We start from the raw sequence: 20,349 nt of genomic DNA, 5'->3' as shown, positions 1-20,349 counted from the left end.
ATTCTTTTAAACATCATTATTGCAACATATTTTTCAATGAAAATTTTAATTGGTGTAGGTTCTAATTATTTATCAACCTTGAAATGCTCATTTTTACTAGATGCATAATTTAAATGCAACTGCACTTGCATTTCCTACGTGAAATTATCCAAGTGGGCAGCACTTTAAATTGACGTCAATAAAGATAACTATTTGAGTGCTTGAAACTATTACTTTTTTCTATTCATAAGGTGTTACCATCGACTAGTTAGTTGTTGATATTTCTCTTAACAATTTGTTTCCCGAAATAAAAAAACGGTTGACTACTATTTCTAAGCATTTGGTAAGTGTTATGAATTATTTTATTATATAGTAAATAATCACACATTGTAGTATAAGTCACATAGTCTATTGAAAAAATTTTGTTAAAAAGGCAACAAAAAATTGACCACTTTGCAAATATATTAAGCGTAATTTTTACTTAGTGAATCATTATCAAAATCTCAAGCAATTTAATTTGCAGCTCATTAAAAAAATATTTTGTAATATTTAGTTCTTCAAAAAATTTAAAGGTCCCAAAGCTTTTTTATCATTTTCATATAAAATTAAGTCATATAAATTTGGGGACTAGTGCTCTTCTAGCGTTCCTTAAATATGCCCCTGTCTCGAATAAAAAATAGTTTAACAATTTATATGAAAACAAATACATGTTTCGTAAAACCATAAGAGGCTCAGTTATTTTTCAACTACTTTTTTACTTCTATATTATAAGAAAACAGTCTCATATAGCATTTTTTAATTTTAAAGGTTTTTATTTTTCTAAAAATGATATTTAGGTTATGGTTATTTTTTAATCACGCTAAAGATCATTTTTTCTTATTAAAATAATACATATTATTAAAGCAATAACAATTAATAAAACAGCTAATAATATTAATAAAATAAAAGCCATGAGATCCTAAAAATTAAGAACAGTTAAGTGACAATAAAATAGTTTTTGTAATCAATTGATATTAATCATTTTTAGAATCAAGGACGTTTTCAAGTTTTTGTCAATTGAAAATAATATTTTTAACATTTACTACGCAAAAACTTGACCTATTACAGATGATTGTAATTTAAGTATTCATAAATTAAAGGGTCTTAATTAAATTAAACTGAACTGTATTATAACCATATAATCGTGTCCTTGATATTTACGACGCAACACTGTTTTGTGTGAATTATCGTGACATGATCCTAAAAATTTGAATGCCCCTTAGAGTACCACCCTATTAATACACAATGACATAAGCTACATAAAACAAGTTTTGAGTAACCCCACTTCCATAAATCAGAATATTTTATTTTACATACCTAATAAGCCTATTTGAGTTGTTATAACATATTTATATGTTCAATTTAACCTTGATATATTTACAAGTCCAGTTTGTAATTTTTGTAAGTACAAATCCTTAATTTTGGATACAAAAATAAAATTTAAGTGTAACCTTAACCTTAAGAATATTCACACATAGAACATTTAGAAACCTTAATACCACTGGTATATCTCCCCATGGTAAAAATAATTATATCGAGAAGATATAATTTTTTTTTTTTTGGAGAGGGAAGTAAAAAATTGTCTTGAGTATATCCGCTTCCAGACGATATCCTAATTTTGCTAGACACGTCAAAGAGAGATATCGACAAATAAGTACTATAAAATAACCAAGAGTTTATCATAATCAAAATGTACATACAAACACACTCGATCAACTTTTTATAACTGAATGTTAAATACTACTAAAACGGTTTCCGATACGTATAATGTCGTATGTTAAGTATAAAACAATATTAGCTTTTTTAAAAAATGCTAGTGGAAACTGTTCACGAGTTTGCGTAGAAAATAGAGGAAAATCAAATGAATTTATCCTGTGTCTTTAATTTTTTAATATGGAGCATTGATAAACAAATATATTTTATTAGTAACCTTATATACATTTGATAAGTTATGTCTCCCCTTTAACCTTAAAATGTATAACCTTTAAACGGTTATACATTTTAAAACGCCATTTTATATTTAAAAAAAAGGTAGCAATTTGTATTGTAGTGCAGAATTATTTCATTGATATTTCCTATTTTTAGTTCAATTGTCTCATGAATTTGGCAGATTCTTCTAAAAATTGTACGCACCAACTCTTTTCATTTTAGAGGCAGTTGGTGTTATTATGTGTATTCATATATAACAAATTAAAATGCGTTTCTAGAAAAATAGCATGTGTAGCTATTATTTGTAATTTAAACTAATATGTGACGTTATCCATATTAGTTAGACTAACTGTAATCAACTCACTGTGCATAGTACTTTGTTTAAAGTCGAAACACCTGATGTTACATATACTATTATACATATGAACCATATTTTATTCTATAGTTATAATCTAAAAATAAATTTTAGAATGGCTCATAAATTCTTTTTAATAAACTGCTGTAGAAGTACGTAAAATATTTTTATTTGATAACAGGTATTTTATAAGCTTAGTAATATCAATCACAATCAGGTGGGTTGAGGATTATAATCCTCCCCTAGTGATTAACGTTGTTCTAATTTTTTTAGTCGGAGATAAATTTAACAATTTAGTAATACTTTTTGTTGAGCAAAAAAGAAAAAGTTATCAAAACATTTTAAAATAATAACTCCCTTTTGATTTTTATGGTTTAGCTACTGATCATTACAGTATATTAAAAATTAACTTGTTCAAATTGATATTTCTAAATTTACTACATAAAAATGATTCTATCAATAAATTATAAATTTCTTATACAATTTGAGCAAATTAATGTTAAATTTGTTTTTCTCTAAAAAAAGATAATAACTAAAAATATCAAAATAATAAGAACATAAAATAAATCCATTTCTATAAAGATTGAAACCTTTAAAATAATCAACGCTTGGCAGGCTCAAGTGATTTAAATACTACAAAGTTTTTTCAGAGATATCAAAAAAACATTGCATTTTTCAATAAGCAGCTCTATCTGAGGATACTCATTTCTACAATTTCAAATTGTAAAATTAAAAATTATAATTGAAGATGGACTTTTTCACATTACTAGCGTGGGTTCTTGGATTAATTTTATGTGATAAAAATTGTTTTTAAATTTTCGACACTTATATCACTAAGCTATGCCTCAATTTCTGCATTTGATCTGGAAATTATGACATAAAGTTAAAACTATCTAGAACAAACTGACTTGACCTTCGTCAATAGCGTGACAAGGTACAAATAAAATCTTATACTCGTGTGATTAACTCTAAGAAGCTTCAAATAGTGTGTACGTTCTTTAATATAGATTATATTACAATAAACATTGTTACATTATTTACTGTTAAACACGTGTAAGTACTTTAGATATCTGATACATAGGAGGAAATTAAAAAAAGTGTAACCATTAATCCTTAGCTGTAGTTCATAAATATTAAAATAGATTTCAAGTATTTTTCAATATATACGTAGAAAATGGTGCTCTTTGTCAGACACTCGTTATAAATAATACAGACTACTTTAAATCTATGATTTTATGAATGAATAAAAAAACAATTATTTAATATAAGTTCTGGAGTCGAAATTTGACTACTAAAGTTTTACGTAACAACATAATGAATTAAAAGTTGTAACTGTTAACATAAGAAAACGAACGGAAACGTGGAAAAATTCACGTAAAAAATAGCTTATTATGTATTTAAACAATATCTTCTAATCAACAATAACTGACGCACTTGAAAAAAATAATATAATTTATAAACAATAGATAAATGATAAATAATAATTGATCATTATTGTTGTTTTTGTTGATAGTGAACAATATTATTTACCATTAATTAAACATTAAAATTGTAAAAAAACACATATAAAAATTCCTTTATCGTGATGCATATGCTTATTAAAATGTTCAATTTTTTAACAAATATAAGTACCAGTCAAAATACTGCACCACTATTAAATTAAATAATCTTTTTGCTATTAAATTCCGAAATAAAATTATATGATTGTTAGGGATGTTGTAATCATAAAATGCTACAATACAAAATATTGTGCAAGGGAACCTTTTTTTTTCGTTTAAAATGTTAGTATTTTACTGCTCAAATCCTGAAAAATATGAATTTATTCTATTAATTGCATTTGATATGATAAAATTCAAATATATTTATGAGGTTCCATTGAAAAAAATTGAGAAAAAACTCTTTAGTAAATAAAAATAAAAATTAATGGTAAGGTCCCGCCTTTTAACAATTTTTTAAGAACGCCCTTTTTCTGGCACAGGTCTTGCGATCGAACATGACGTTTGTTGTTTCTTTGCAAAAACAAAGCCAAATCATTTTGTTTATACGTAAATTTTTACAAAAAATGTTGTTTCGTACATAGTTATTAGTCGATAGTAGTCTATTGCGTGCTAATAATGGTATAATTTATAATTATTATGAAGGTAAATATTGGTTGTTGGTTAGGAATTGACCTTTGCACATTACAGTCTAAACACAACTCATTTTCGAGTTTTTAGAGTGGAATCGAATTTTCCAGTTTCTAAGGCTTAATTGAATAATAAAAAAAAAGTAATGATGGCAGTAGGAGGCAACTTTGACGGAAAACTTCAAACGACCTGTTGTTCGGTTGGTGTCTCCGTTCTATGAGTTTTCGAGTTCAGGTGATAAGTGGTAAGGAATGCAGACCACAAGGCACAAACGTGACCTCCTCCAGTTGTCGAATTTAAAATACATGAAATTCGTATGGGTAGAGATAGTGGGCAGGTATGTCGTGGTACACTACTGCAGTGGGAGTAGTAGTAAAAGTAGTATTAACGTAGTACTAAAAAAATGTATATAGTATACTCCGTAGCAGTCGAGCAATAAAGGAAAGAGAACACGGTTCTTTCATTCTGTCCCACATAGAAAACATTCCAATGAGGATTAACTTTGATCAAATCGACTGCCTACATGATCAACTTTTTACTTTTAAAACCCAAAATTACTTGGCTCAGCGCAGTGTTTGATTGTGTCGAAATATATGCCAATACAAAATGAAAACATTTTTCATACGACTCAAAAAATGAAGAATTGTGTTAAATACACTTCTGCAATACTACGTTTGAAATGATTCTTGAAAATATCAAATCTATTTAAAAAAATGTGGAATTTCATAATTGTTAAGTCATTAAAATGGTTTTCGTGGTAACCATATAATCACTAGCATTACATTGACACATTTTAATTTAATACTGTTTTAATTATATGTTTTACCAATGACCAATTCTATGTAATTGTTACAATACAAATTTTACACTACTGATACAGTTGGCTTAATTATTGTTTGCGAGGAGATGGCTAATTAAAATCATTGCACGAATAAAAATAAAATATTCTTAACTGTACAAAATATTTGTTGTGTACGTCCTTCAACAACATGAATCACAAGCAAAAGTAAACATGATTAATACATTTGCATTAATACAGACAATTCTTTATGTGATAAATAGTTATCAAAAATGTTATTTCAAATTAGTCATTTGTCCTTTGAACTGTTTTATCGATTAATTTTATTTGTTACGAAAATCAAGTGGAGTCCTAAGGTTAGAAATTGCCATCAATTTAAACGTAAAATACAAACGAAGACTCAAAAATGATCGAATCACTTATTTAGTGCAATCAAGAGTACTAACGGTTTTTTTTTACGGATTTAAAGATGAGATTTTTTTAAAAATCTTAAAAACTAATGTTTCTTTTTTACTTTTAGCAATAATTAATAATATTATGTATACGAATTTGATGTACACATTTACAAAAATGACTAATTTAAATTTATAGTCAACTAAAATATTAAACACATACTCGTGTGCATTTCATTTTTAAAATTCCCTTTAATAAGTTTCAAAACAAATTACGTAACAACTAAGAATGACCATTACAATAATTACAAAAATAATTTAGACATTTAGTGTTTTAGAGTACGTAATGTTGTCGAGTACATCATAAATACGATAAGGTTTACTAAATGAAGTTTTTGTACTTTGTGGTTAAAACTCAAGTTCAACCAGAATAATCGTAAGTTTTTCCCAAGTTTAAACTCTCACAAATAGATGTCATTAACTTGGCTTTCATTAGAACTCGCATAACACTCTTGATTAATTATCCGACTCCAAACATTTTTTATTTTCCCATCAAAACTATCTCTAGGATTCTGCTGGTTTAATTAACAACAATTAATTTCATACAAGGGTCGAATTACGGCTGAATGAGTCATTTGGATTTCGCAGAAATTGGGTATTATGTCACACGAGAAGTCTTCGGGTTCACAGATAAAATATTATCATTAGATTTTACAGAGAAACAGCGTTGGTTATCTCAATTAGTGTGGAAAGACGTTTTCGGGCTAGTCAATGAATAGGCGGCCGGCCGTTATTCTCCACATATGTCGACACCGATTGCTATGAATGATCTGTTTACGTAATGGGAATAAGCAAAGGCCAGAGAAGATGTTGTGAAATGAATATGAACAACAAAAATCGGGTTGGAAAACAAAATAAACAATTGCATACCGCCGCCGCCGCCGCCGCAATCACAGAAATCCGTGAAGGAATGCGAGCGCTGTTGCCGCACTGGTGGCCGCGTCATGCTGGCAACCGGTTTGTTTCTCTATGGCTGTCTGCCGGCAACGTGGCGCCCCGTTCGGCACGTTCTCGGCCCGGCAGATGGTTTGTACTCGATTGAACAACTGCTCGTTCCAAACACATTTCATTGTGCAAGTATACGACTGTCGCCCGCCCGCTCCCGTACAGCTGTTCATACTTTATACTTGTTCTAGTAATTATACCCAAAACACGTTATTTTGAAATTGGACAGCGACTTGACTGAGGAAGCAGCGCAGCTGATCAGAACAAATTTATTAAAAATTAGACATATGATCGCGTCATGTTTCTCTAAAACACAGAAATATTTGAGAACATCATAGTCGTCCAAAACTTGACACGTAACATTTTACAGTTGAAATCGCTATAAAGTTACGAGACGTGTGTTTTTATAAAAGACGTATAACTGTGCCGAGTACTCGGTCGCATAAGAAGCATCTGCTTTCTCTTCGAAAGTCAAAGAGCTGCGCGCTAAAATGGATATGACATGCTAACTGGATAACTTGAAAAATACGCATAATGCAGCCATTAGTTGGAATAGGTCAACGACTGAATGACTTATCTCGATTTCCGATTACTTACTAACCACTTTCCGAGTATCTACCCACATCCGCCGAACATTTTAAAATAACATGTTACAGTTCTTTGTTTCGGAAGGCTTTCACAGCAAACACCGAGTGTCCTTTAAGAAAAAACAATTCGTCCCTTGTAATTTGTAAACATAGTAACGATTTCTAAAACAACCCCGTGGATACATTTCTTGAATGAAACCTTTTTCTCTTTGATTATTGTTCACTATTTCAAGGAATTTAACACGTTCCGTGTGCTAACGTAGTGTATTTCGGACTTATTTCCACGTTCCAAACTCGATCATTCTATGAATCGGTGAAATAAAATCATTTTACAGCAATCATAAAACATTTTTTGATTTTTTTGTCTGCTCAATTTGAGATAATATTAGATTTATGACTTCTATGATATAAACATATTATTTTATTGGGATATATATATATATATATATATTGTTCTTTGTGAAGTATGGACTATGACGTATTCTACACTAGGTTATCTAGAAGTATTTTGTTTCTAATAATTTAATTGTCCAGTAATTATTTTGAATCATTTACTTAAGAGACAAAAGTTATCTAAGAACATATATATTTTTTTTAAGGAGAATTCCCAATCGTATTTATTATGTCTTAGGTCTATAATAATTGTTTGATGATTGTTGAGATATTTATATACTTAATTATTACAATTATTTATGATATATTTACAAAACCAACCAGACGTCTGAGCTATTATTTTGCTTAGGTAACAATTTTTTTTATTTGAGTAAATATTTGTAAATTATTGTATTTTTTCTGATAACCAGGGCCGTATTATTCACTAGGCATTGTGCCTAAAGCCTACGAATTAACTTTAAAGACTTTTTTTGTCTTTTTATTACCCTCGTTTCAGTTCCTATTTTAGCCTTATTTTTTCAATTAGTGTTTAGGACCACAAATAGATTAATCTGACCCTGCTGATAACACTCATAGTCATTTCAAAATTAATAAAAACAATGTTTAATTATCATAAGTATTTTCAATATATATTATCTACACAAACATAAATGAACATAGTTTTATGGTATTTATTTTCTCAATGATATTTTTCTTGGACTATTAACAGATTCTAGTAACTATTGTCAGTAATTCGTAGTACTGATGGCGATAACATCAATGGAAGATAAATTACCAAACATTAAAGTTTTCTCATTAATGGCTGTGTCCTTTGTTTTTTAAAAAGACGTTAATTAATAACACGTCTTCAGAAATTGATATTTACTCAAGTAAATACTTAAGTGTGTAATGGACTTATTTTGACGCGTACAATAATATAATATGCAATTTATATTTATACACGTTACAGAATGCATAGACATTTTCGCGTAAATTTTATTTAATTGAGGTTGAGCATTCAGCAGCTGGTTAAAATCACAATTATTAAAAACATTTGATATTGGTATTATAAATATATAAAAACAAATTTTAGTCAGCAGTGTCGTTTGGGGCAGAATGGTTGGAATTTTTCACCGTTGGTTTTAATAATTTCATCGAAATATCAAGATCATGATATCAGTTTTAATTTTTATGAATTAGATCGTTTGAAATTGTTAAGACAACTCAGATGAATAATTATTTTATTAAAATATTATCTTAATTTATTTTAACTCAGTTCGAAGTCAGCTCCTAAACAATGTGATGCGCATATTTGAATACACTTTTTATGTAGTGTAACTATTTAAGTAATTATACTTAAACTAAATAGAATTGTTTTGATGGATATTATAACTTTTGGTAGCAGAATATGAACTGAACATTTTCCCCTTAAAGTAAAATTACAAGTATTGATCAATTTATTTGAGAGTGACAATAACAAATCTATGGCTACTCTGCAAAATTGTTTAAATACATAAGATTTGTATTTCGATAATAAACAATTGACGGCTGTGAAGCAGTTGGTACAGTTGAGAGAAGTGATGCTACGAGCAAAACATTGCACATATTTCATGTGTGCGAAATCCAGTCGCCCATAACACATCATGTGTTATTGTAACTATTATTTATGTTTTGAAAGTTTCATTGTTGTTTCTGCCGAGAGCCATGCAGGCGTTCCAGTGGTTCTCAGAGTCAATTTGTAGTACAATGAATGGCGGACGAACGCTTGGTGGGGCCAAAACGAAGGCGACCGAACAGCGCTGATAGTTACCCTTGTTCAACGGTAGTGCTGATCACTGTGGCCTCTTGTGTACGTTTTGTGGTATACAATGCATCACGTATAGCGTAAGCTCAATATTTTTCTCAATTTTTTCGACAAATTTCTGTACACGCCGCCAATTTCGTGTGTTGTTTTGTGTTTTAATTGAATTTGGTCAATGTGGCATGGCGTGTGTATTAATTGTTTTTTAAACTAACATTAAAATTTGTGTTGTGTTTCGTTGGATTTTTCTATTTTTATTTGTCAACGATTATACCTCGCGGTCGCCATAACATTTTTAAATGTAAGGTACAGTGAGTTATATTACACATATCTCATTAGTTTAGTCGTAAAAATTATTATTTTTAAATCATTTACTACAATTATATTTTTATTATTTTGATCCTATTTGGTTGGCGGGGTTTTTTTTTTTTTTGCCACGACAAGACGGTTGGTACAACTCCATTACGAGTGTTGTGAAGGTTATTGCGTGGCCGTATAAGGCGTTCCATCTGTAATATATTACGGTCCTTGGTGAAAATGTTAAAATAATCGATACTGATTACGCCGTAATTTTTATTTCTTTTTGTGACTTATTTTTATTTTCGACGTATTTTTTAAAAATAAAATTAATTAAAATTACATTGAATTATTCAAAATTTAATGATCTCGTTGTTATTTTATATTTAAAGGTAATTTTGTATTTTTCTATTGTTCTTAATGTTTTTTCAGATAATGCACTTCCTAAATAAGATTTTAAAATAGATGTACATATTTAATTATCATAGAAAGATATTTTTTTTTTTTAATTTTTATTTTTGAGTAGTAAAGTTTTATACTAATCGAAAAATAACCATTGTTTTATCTGTATGAATATTTATGTGGTATTTTAATCGACGTTTTTATCAAGGGTATTTGATATATCTTTAATATTAATATCTAAATGATTTAAAATAAAATCAGCTGATTTCAATTTGTTTGAGTGTTGTACTTTTATGATTTGAGAATGAGATCAGTTAAGTCTAATGGAAGAAATAAACTTTAATGCAATGTGACATTAATATATACCAGATTGTAATTTAAATGTTTAAATTTTTATTTGTAATAAATATTGTAATTTTTATTTTATTCATCTAGTTTTTTTCTATCAACCACGTCTTTGGTCTCTAAGAAAAATGGCTTAGTTTCTAAAAAACCCTCCTGATAAGTTGATAAAATTATCTTGAGCCCCTATTTCTTTGACCAAAGATGTATATTTAACCTTTAGTATAGGTTACACTAACATGAATTTTGTATTAAACAAAAGTGGCATAACAAGAATTGTTATGCCAACAGACATTGAAAAGTGTCTGGAAATTTTTTTTTGATTTATAAATATCACATTTAAAACTAAATTGATATTAAGTTTTGAAGATTAATCTTTCCTAAATAAAAATACTACTCAATTTTAAAACAAAAATTTAGATTATATTTATGGTTTTTATAAATAAATACAATTTTTTCAATACATTTTTTATGAAAAAATCATTCAACAAAAATATTGGAACTAGTATTCATACTAAATATAAATTATACTGTACATAGGGTTTATCATGAACTACTCATTTACTGTCAAAATAAATACAATATAAATAATAAAAAAAAATTTTTTTTTTAGTTACTTTAAAGTCTTAATTTATCAGCTAATAATTACTCTTTAGAATCATACCTTATAATGTATAGGTTTAGTTTTAGTTTTAGTTATTATCGGGTGGACATGCACTCAGACCTGTTGGTCCATTGTGTGCACCTCATACCGAATTGTCTTGATTCGGTTTACCCACATAAGTGTTAATACATTACCAACCATAAAGTCACCTCTAAAGATGACCAAAGAGTCCTGTCTTTCTGGCAAAATTAATTATCTCTCTGGGATGTGTAGGGTTATATGTATATATATTTTAATGGCAACACATATAGTTAAATTATAAAATAGGAATTTATCTAATTAAGAAAATGACTGGTTGATAACCACTTTTAGACCAGTACTTAGGATGTTATTCTCATTTTTATATTTAGGCAGAACAAATAGTATGGCCGGAAATGTCTGTTGATAAATATACCAGCACCCATTCCTCACCTCGTCATTACTTTAAATTGTTAATAACTTCTGAAATATTGGTCCAAAAGTTGTTATCGACCAATTATTTTTTTAATTAGTTAATTTTATATTTTATAAGTTAATTGAATATATATGTTACCATTAAAAAAAATGAAGTTGACACCCTACACATAAAAAGAGATAATCCTAAAGAGTAATTATTAGCTGGTAAATTAAGAATTATATATATATATATATATAATTAAAAAAAATTAAAACCTTTTTTTAATTAATATTGTACTTATTTTGCAAATATTTGGGAGGGGCTTATAATAAACGGATCTCTGTTTTTTTTTAAATATAAAAAAAATTTCATTTTTAAAGTTGAATCATTTTTTAGTTTAGTAATTCCATCCATCACTATAGAAAATAACTAAAGGCTTAAAGCAAAATCCTACTCTAAAATCTTCTGTTATTTTGTCCACACTTTTTACCCTGGTACAAGTGCCATTATACATATTCTCTATTATATTAATGTACATTTTCGGGACTCTGTTTCTCATAAATACCCATTTAAAAACACCTCTCTCAGTATTCTATTATACACTTTTTCCAAATTTATGAACACCATACACAGTTTTTTCTTCTTTTCCTATCTATTAATTGTCTTACACAAAAAACCGGCTCAATCATTAAATGTCCAGGTAAAATTCCAAACTGGTTCTTTATTACTGATGTTTTTGCTTTTATTCTTTTGTATATTACTTTTTCCCAAATCTTCATATTATGACTCAAGTTTTTTGCCTCTATAATTAAAAAAAAATGCTATGCTTAAAAAACATTAGACATTAATATGTCAATGCAAACTTATCTTACACTATGCCTAAATATTTTATACTCAAATAATTTTCACTTATTTCACCAAAAAATACTATATTAGGCATTTTTATATTTTTGAAAATTAACCCTATTTTTCATTACATTAATCAAGTTAAAGATAATCTGACTCGAATATCTATAATTTATATACTTAAACTAAAGGTAGTTTTGTAAATCCATAGTCTGGAACCTTAATAATAATAAACATTAGTCCAGTTTACATTGAATTTTTTTTTATGATTTTTATAAATTAGACAATAAACAATAAGTATTTTAATGTTTTTAATATAATTTTAATGAACATAAATAAATACTATACAATTATAATAATAAAAACAAAAAAAATTTTAATGTTCTGTTCAATTGAAATTGGATGAAAATGTAGATGAATATTTTAAGCTATACATTATGTAATGGTAATATTTAAATATTATATTAAAATAATTAGTATTTATGGCTTTTTATTTTTTACAGATGAGTCCATCGCCTAATCATAACTCTATAGCTCATAGTTTAAAACATATTATTAAACATGAAAAAAATGTTATTCATATGGCAAATGGTTGTCCCATTATATTAAACACTGCACATCCTTTAGCAGAATTTGTATCTGATAGTCAATCAGTGTTAAATCCAATGGCTACAAATGAAACACCTTCATGGGATCTAACGTCATATGAGAATCGTTTAAAAACATTTAATGATGAATGGAAGTTAGAGTTTTTAAGACCTACTCAAATGGCCAAAGCGGGCTTGTATTACTTAGGCAAACAAGATAGAGTTAGATGTATGTTTTGCTCAAAAGAATTTGACTATTGGCAGCAAGGCGATGATCCACTCGTTGAACACAAGCGCAAATCTCCACAATGTCCATTCTTTAAAGAAAATTCAGGTGGGTGAAATTTATGAAATTGTTACATTATGACAACTAATGAGTGTTTTTCACTTGTTCACATTTTCATTTGTTTTTTTATCTATTTTCATATCGCACTCCTGAAAGAATATTGACACAACTCAAAAAAATAAATTTTCGAGTTGTTTGTATCAAGTTATTCTTAATTTTACTATAGTTTCTTATCATTTCTTCCATATTGATAATATTTAAGGCATTAATATCTTATATGTCTTTATTCTTGCATCGAAAACAATACATTTCATAGCATGACATTTAATTTAGTTGTGCCAATATTCCTGCTTCAGTTGGTTGCATGAAAACCGTATAAATATAAAAATTTCTAACAGATAATTACTATTAATACTATTTTACTAGTACAATATAAAATTGATTTCCCAAAATTTCAGTTTTTTTAGTTGTGTTACTATTCTTCCAGAGTTTCATATTATGAACATAATATTTTATTTTGATAAATTAGTTGAACTAAAAGCTTAATTCTATTGGATATTGCTTTTAATGTAAAATTGTATGTAATTTTAGTTAAATTTAGATTAAATATCCTCTTTTATAAGATTTTTGTATAAGATGAGAAAATTTATGCTGTTAAAGATGTTAGACTACTGAAGCACAAAGCTATGTAGTCTGTCATAGTAATATTTTTTAAGTAATAGATTTAAAATAATATTCTTAATTTATTATGTTATTTTAAATTGCTAGTAATAAAATATTTATTAGATCAAATCTTATTTTGTAGCCATTTAAGCCTAGCTTTGTTTCAAAATTTTAACTATTTTTTTTATGTGAAATTTAGTATACTAAAAGTATTTTTTTCCTAATCATTATTTTAATTTTACAGGGTATGATGTCTGTGGGTTATATGGCTCACCTCCCTCAGAAATAAATTCTAGTGAAGAAGCAAAGAAGATTCAAAGTTTTTTAGATTCATTAGGAGTTGTCCAACAAATTAAAGCTCCTAAACATAAAGAATTTGCTACATATGATGCTCGTTTAGCAACTTTTGATAAATGCCACAAAGAAATGAAGCAAGATGTACAGACCCTTAGTGAAGCTGGATTTTTTTATATTGGTAATTACTTATTATTAATTAAAAGAAATCTCATAAATATCTTTATGCAATATGATGATTTATACATGAGAATTGTGAAAAATTAAGTTATAAAATAAAAAATAACTCATGAAAACTTAGATGTTAACATACACAAATATTAATTAGAGGCAACTGTATATTGATTTTGCAGCTCTAAATATTTTTTATATGATTCTGTTTAGGAAACAATTTTGCTGTTGTTTACAATGAAAAAATTGATTTGAATATAATAAAATAAAACTTTTTTAAAATTGTAATTTTTGATAAATTTCATAAAAAAAATATCTTAAGTTTTTCTCTTTGGAAAAGTTTAAAGAGCAGTTATGTTATTGTAATAATTTCAATTGTCATAGCAGTTAAATAATTTTTTTAATGTATAATAAAAATATAAACTAAAAAATGTTAAAATTATATTGATTAAGTTTTGTATAAATCTGTTTCTTATTATTAGGTGATGGTCAAAATGACCAAATGCTGTGCTTTTGCTGTAGTCAAGGACTCAAGGATTGGGAGGATGATGATGAACCTTGGACCGAGCATGCTAGATGGTCTCCTAATTGTAGTTATGTTTTGTTAAGTAAAGGTAAAACGTTTGTAGATGAAGCATGTGGTAAAAAAAACCAAATTCCCACTATTGATCAAGAGGTTAGTATATTATTTAAAAAAAAAAATTCTAAACAACTTGGAATTTTAATTTTAAAAGATTTTTATTTTTAACAGGAATTGTCTAAATTTATTGCTAATCATAAAGACAACTCTATATTGGAAAGTAATATTAAAGTCAATTCAATCAAAAGGTATGTTACTCCTTAAAATATGATAATAATAGTTATATTTGGTTTCATATTGTAGTTATTCTTTTTTGTCTCAATTAAACCAAGTTTGAACTTATTTGGAACTTAAATTCTTATTTTTACCATGTTCATTTTCATATAAGTAAAAAAAGTTTCGTAGTTAAAATAATTTTGATTAGTTTTTGTATATTTTTTTAATTAGGTGTCACATCATGTTTCAACGCCACACTCCGAGGTATTTTACCTTGAATATTTTCAGATTTTTATTAAACTTCATATATTACTACCCAATATATATATATATATATATATTTAATCCACTTATAATTTATTAAATGCACTTAATTTTATTCACCACTATGAAACTTAAAGTAATTTAAATTAATAAAAACTGCACACATTTAAACTTGGAAAACTTAATTGTCGAACATTTATGTTCTTATAAGATTTTTTTTATTTTTAGAAAACATGAACAATCTGAAACTATTGATAGTAATCAAATGTCTGAATCGATATCTGAAATAAATCTTCGTCTATCCCAACAAGATCCAAATACTATGCCAGATTCTATGTTGTGTAAAATATGTTATAAAGAAAAAATGAAAGTGGCATTTATTCCTTGTGGACATGTTATAGCTTGCATTCAGTGTGCTATGACTCTTGACCAATGTGCTGTTTGTAGACAACCTTTCACAATGGCAATGCGAGTGTATGTTTATATGGATGATAGTAAAAATGAAGAGGTAATTGAGGATATTGATCAGTTACCATGTAGTTCTTCACAGTGCTCAGATGAACCTTTAGATCCAATGCTATGTAGAATATGTCATAAAGAAGAAATGGAAGCAGCTTTCATTCCTTGCAGACATGTATATGCATGTGTTGAATGTGCAACTAAAATAACAGAATGTCCTGTATGTTTACTTCCTTTCTATGCAACTATGCAAGTGTACTTATAGGGGTCATAAAATCACTGAGTTACTCAGTGCATACCAAAGATTATAACATATGACAATATTTTAAGTATTTGAATGTTCTTAAAGTCCTATTAATTTTATTTAATATTGGTAAAAAGTGACATTGTTTCCAAAGTTGAATGGAAATATTATTTGCAAAAAACAATTGAAAAGTCGAAAATGCATTTAAATTTTAAACATCTCTATTTATTTTCTATATTAACATCATCAAAAAGTATATTCAAATGTATTATGATTTACCTAGTGAATTGTTATTAAAAAAATATTAAAGTTTATTAATAAAGTTCATTTCTAAATGCATTTTGCTATGTGAACATGAAAAGAAAAAAAATTGTCATGGTTTTTATTTTGAATTGATTGTTAATTTATTTTCTTTGTATGTATTTTATTTTAGTATGAAACCATTCTAGTCGTAAATTTTACAATTTTTAATGTATATATTTTAAAGTCAAAACTCTTAACTTTAAGTAACACTATAGAGGGTCAATGCTTGAGATTGCTTATGTAATATTTTGGTGTTCATAAGTACAATAATAGTATAGCATCAATGAGACTGATTTCTTATGAACCCTTATTTTTATCATGCTATTATAAAAAATTGTTAATTAGATGTGTTTAACCCAAGAACCACTAAATTTTTTTTTATACATTTATTTGCACTTAGGTCACTGGCTAATAAGTTTTCCCTTAAAATATTTTTGTATATACACATTGTTTCCCCTCTTAATATCTGTTAAATATAATTGAGTGATAAAAACTTATAATAAATGAAAATTCATAATTATTAAATATTGTGTATATTTATTTATAATGTATATATACATAAGATTGATCAATTATTTGAAGAGTTATTACAAAAAATGTATAGATGTTACTCTCGCCATCTATTTCCGCAATTGCAACACTTATAAAATACCGTCATAGGTTCATCAGCAGATCTTGTTTGAACTTGTAAGAAATAAGCTCGTCCATGGTTACATGAAGTACAAACAACATCAATTGAATCAACATTTTCCCAAGCAGCTTTACCGCCCAAAACAGAATCTATTTCCTTTAATAATACATACATTTGAATAATTTAGTTATTCACTTTAGATTATTCTATATGTATATATATAAATATTATAGCTATTTATATGTTTTATGGGATATTTTTAATTTTGAAAAGAAAAATATTTTAATAAAATTCTGAATGATAAAATAAGCAAAGAAATTATTTTTAACATCAAAACATTTTTTACTTTATTAGTATAAAATCAGCTACGCATCGATGCTAAAATCTTTTAGGGAACTTATCTGTTGCTATCATTTTTAAACCAGTATCTTTAATATTAATATATTTGAGAAATCCAACTTCTACATTTTTTTGAGATATTGGAATATAAAAAAATACATTTGAATAATTTGTTACAGAAAAATGGTTCCATATTTTCTTGTTAAAATTTTTTGAAAAATTGATTTACTATTTGAGAATGAAAACAATATATATATTAGTTTTAAGAGTATGTAACAATATATAATATGTATATATTGTACATAATATATAATATAATTTAAATTAATAAAGTTCCATGAAATATTATCATTTTTTAAATGTTCATTAGTGATTTTACAAGTTATAATTTTCTATCATTTTTGAAAAAATTTGAAAGTATAAAGCCTCAATATATTAAGATACCAATTCAATACAATTCTTACACAGGTTGTACACTGTGGTGTACATGTAGAAACCTAGTTTGTGTTTGTATTTTAAATAATATTGAAAACATAATAGTTGGGATCTTTGTATATCCATTATTACTGTTTTATCAATGGGAAAGGTATCCAAAACCTTTAGACTCTCATAAATATGTCACAAGTTAAATATAGAACCTATTAATTTTAGACACAGTACATATACAGATATTATTTACTTATACTATTTAATTACAATAATATAAATTATAATATTAAGAAATAATTTTAAGAGAAGAAAATAATGTGTTAGCTTAGCCTTTATACAGTGAACTATCACTTTATCAAAAGTTGGGTAACTTACAAAATTAACAAGGTTATGAGTAATTAGTTATAATGTAAAGACAGTAATAAAAATTATCATCTTTTAATGATAGTATGTTATTTGAATGTTTAATTTTACTCCATAAAAAAGGTATTATTAGTTTATTGCAAATTTATGAGATTAGATTAAATAAAATAAATAGACGCTTATTATTACTAAATAGTTATTTAAAATATTAATAAAATTAAAATTACAAGTGAGTATTATTTAATTAAGCAAAAGTAATTTAAAAAAATTGTTTTAACTGAAAGGGCTTAAATGTAAAAATGTGTACTATGCAAATAGAATACCTTTAGTTTGTAGAATGAACGTGACGCTAAAATTACATTTTTAATAGGAGAGAAATAAGGGCACACTTGACATTTATGTCTCATTTCCCCCATATGCTCATCCATATAAAGTAAATTCGAACAGTTAGGACAAAAATCCATGTAAAACAGGCTACTTTCATTGACTACTTTGCTGTTCATTTTGTCCGTAAAGTGTAATATAAATAAATTAGTGATAGATGATAAAAATTTATAATAGAAATTAAAAATGCTACTTCAATAGATTATGTTTGAAAAAATCTTAGTATTTTTAAATAATCATAGTTCTTAGTTAAAGTTGGTATTTTAAAAATATTTTTCAATTTGATGATATCACTATCATAATTCAAAATTAAAATGACAGCGTTTGAATGTGTGATTTGTAGTTGTATTGTCATCAGCAGTGTTACCAGGTGTACAATCTAGATCGTACTTATAATTTAAGTTATTTTTTAAGCTTGTTATTTGTGTATAATAAATATATTATCATAAGTACTTATTGTATATTTTATACGGATTGTTTTTTTTTTTTTTACAATATCTGTTAATTTTTTTACATAAGGGAAAGTTACCTTTATTAATATCAACATATTAATTATAATTAATTATTTTACTAATTTTGTAAAATTTAAATCGTTATTTATTACAAAAATATTAATGATTAGTTTTACATTTTTCTATTTTCCGATCTTAACATGCTACAAAGGGTGGTGGTCTTCGTTTATATGCTAGGAAGTCAAAGATGGTTCTTGACTAGGCCAATGATTAACAGTCAATATTGATATTTGTAATTTTCGATTACTATTGAGTTACTATTATCGATTACTATTATCATTGTCGCAAGCAATGATTTTTATTGAATCGGCAAACATTCGTCGTTTGATAAAATTAAGCTGATTCAAATGTTGAAGTTACTGTTTTCGACTTAAAATAAAAAAAAAGTTTAAATTCTCTATCTATGATTTATAAAATATTCAGGAAAATCAGTGTACTCCTCTTATAAGGTATATTAAAATAAATTAAATACCAAGAATTTTAACACAAAATGAGAATATCTTTGAATATGATAACCATTTTTACTATATCTCGAATTTTTTTTTTCATAGTAAATTATATCACATAAGCTTTCATTTAAGATTAAATAAAAAAGTCAATATTTCCGAACATTTTCAAAAATTAAGTTGAAAAAGTTAAATTTCTGTGCAAAAATTTCTTTTTGAATCTTTCCTGTGGACAGGTCAAGAGTCATTTAAAAAAAATATATATTAAATGAAAAAAAAATATCTAAGGTATCAATATAAAAAAGAAATATTTTAATTTGTTAATTTTTCAAAAAGTGATGGCAGTTTTTAATATTAAAATATTTTATGTTAAACAGTAATTTTCACATAAAAATTACATTTTTCGTTAAATTCGACGGCCATTTTCCCATTGAAGAAAAGATATTGGGACAATTTTTTTTTTAAAGTTATAGTATTTATCATAAACTATAATTTGACATATATTTAAATCTCGGAGTATTCCCGGAACACTTTCAAAAGTTAAGTTGAAGAAGTTAAATTTTTTGCAGGAGTTGCCATTTTGAATCCCTCCCTGTGGGTAGGTAAAGGATCAGATTTTAAAAAAATTTATTAAAAATGATTAAATGATTATATAAGTATGTATTAAATAACTTTAACATCTAACGACCTACCTCATCCGAGAGTTTTGTACATCGTTTTCAAATGCCATAGTCTACAGGAGATTATTTATCTTTCAAAAGACCTTTTTAATGAATTTGCTTATATGATGTATTACGTCTGGTTATCTAAAAGAGGATTTTTTCGATATGTTTGATTTTTAAATGTTTATTAAAGATTTAATTTCTA

The 20,349-nt window shown here is 26.6% G+C and overlaps 2 protein-coding genes across 7 annotated transcripts; one reads left to right on the top strand and one right to left on the bottom strand.

Annotated features, from left to right (window-relative positions):
* Window positions 1-177: 177 nt before the first annotated feature.
* LOC126896767 (death-associated inhibitor of apoptosis 1-like) lies at window positions 178-16,903 on the top strand. Of its 6 annotated transcripts, none has more exons than XM_050669833.1 (7): window positions 178-322; window positions 12,815-13,232; window positions 14,092-14,322; window positions 14,795-14,988; window positions 15,064-15,140; window positions 15,340-15,372; window positions 15,601-16,903. In XM_050669833.1, the coding sequence occupies exons 2-7, from the start codon at window positions 12,815-12,817 to the stop codon at window positions 16,094-16,096; spliced, it is 1,449 nt and encodes a 482-aa protein (XP_050525790.1). In that variant the 5' UTR covers window positions 178-322; the 3' UTR covers window positions 16,097-16,903. The 6 variants fall into 6 exon arrangements, with proteins under 6 accessions (XP_050525790.1, XP_050525791.1, XP_050525788.1 ...); XM_050669834.1 differs by lacking the exon at window positions 178-322 and adding an exon at window positions 9,327-9,467; XM_050669831.1 differs by lacking the exon at window positions 178-322 and adding an exon at window positions 9,391-9,685.
* LOC126896783 (DNA-directed RNA polymerase III subunit RPC10) lies at window positions 16,896-18,815 on the bottom strand. The gene is made up of 2 exons (XM_050669879.1): window positions 18,464-18,815; window positions 16,896-17,165 (listed from the first exon to the last, which is right to left on the bottom strand). The coding sequence occupies exons 1-2, from the start codon at window positions 18,641-18,643 to the stop codon at window positions 16,986-16,988; spliced, it is 360 nt and encodes a 119-aa protein (XP_050525836.1). The 5' UTR covers window positions 18,644-18,815; the 3' UTR covers window positions 16,896-16,985.
* Window positions 18,816-20,349: the final 1,534 nt, after the last annotated feature.

This window comes from Daktulosphaira vitifoliae, unplaced genomic scaffold (assembly GCF_025091365.1).
Source record: "Daktulosphaira vitifoliae isolate Bord-2020 unplaced genomic scaffold, ASM2509136v1 Scaffold_1, whole genome shotgun sequence".
Taxonomy (NCBI): domain Eukaryota; kingdom Metazoa; phylum Arthropoda; class Insecta; order Hemiptera; family Phylloxeridae; genus Daktulosphaira; species Daktulosphaira vitifoliae.
The sequence above is the reverse complement of the archived record's forward strand: the minus strand, read 5'-3'. Positions and strand labels throughout refer to the sequence as shown.

What these genes read in the sequence shown, in the direction of transcription:
- LOC126896767 (XM_050669833.1), top strand. Translation starts at nt 12,815, where the DNA reads ATGAGTCCATCGCCTAATCATAACTCTATAGCTCATAGTTTAAAACAT. An exon ending in TTCCCACTATTGATCAAGAG is followed by an intron (nt 14,989 to 15,063) that starts GTTAGTATATTA and finishes TATTTTTAACAG; the next exon opens with GAATTGTCTAAATTTATTGC. An exon ending in TTTCAACGCCACACTCCGAG is followed by an intron (nt 15,373 to 15,600) that starts GTATTTTACCTT and finishes TTTTATTTTTAG; the next exon opens with AAAACATGAACAATCTGAAA.
- LOC126896783 (XM_050669879.1), bottom strand. Translation starts at nt 18,643, where the DNA reads ATGAACAGCAAAGTAGTCAATGAAAGTAGCCTGTTTTACATGGATTTT. An exon ending in GTTCATTCTACAAACTAAAG is followed by an intron (nt 17,166 to 18,463) that starts GTATTCTATTTG and finishes GTATTATTAAAG; the next exon opens with GAAATAGATTCTGTTTTGGG.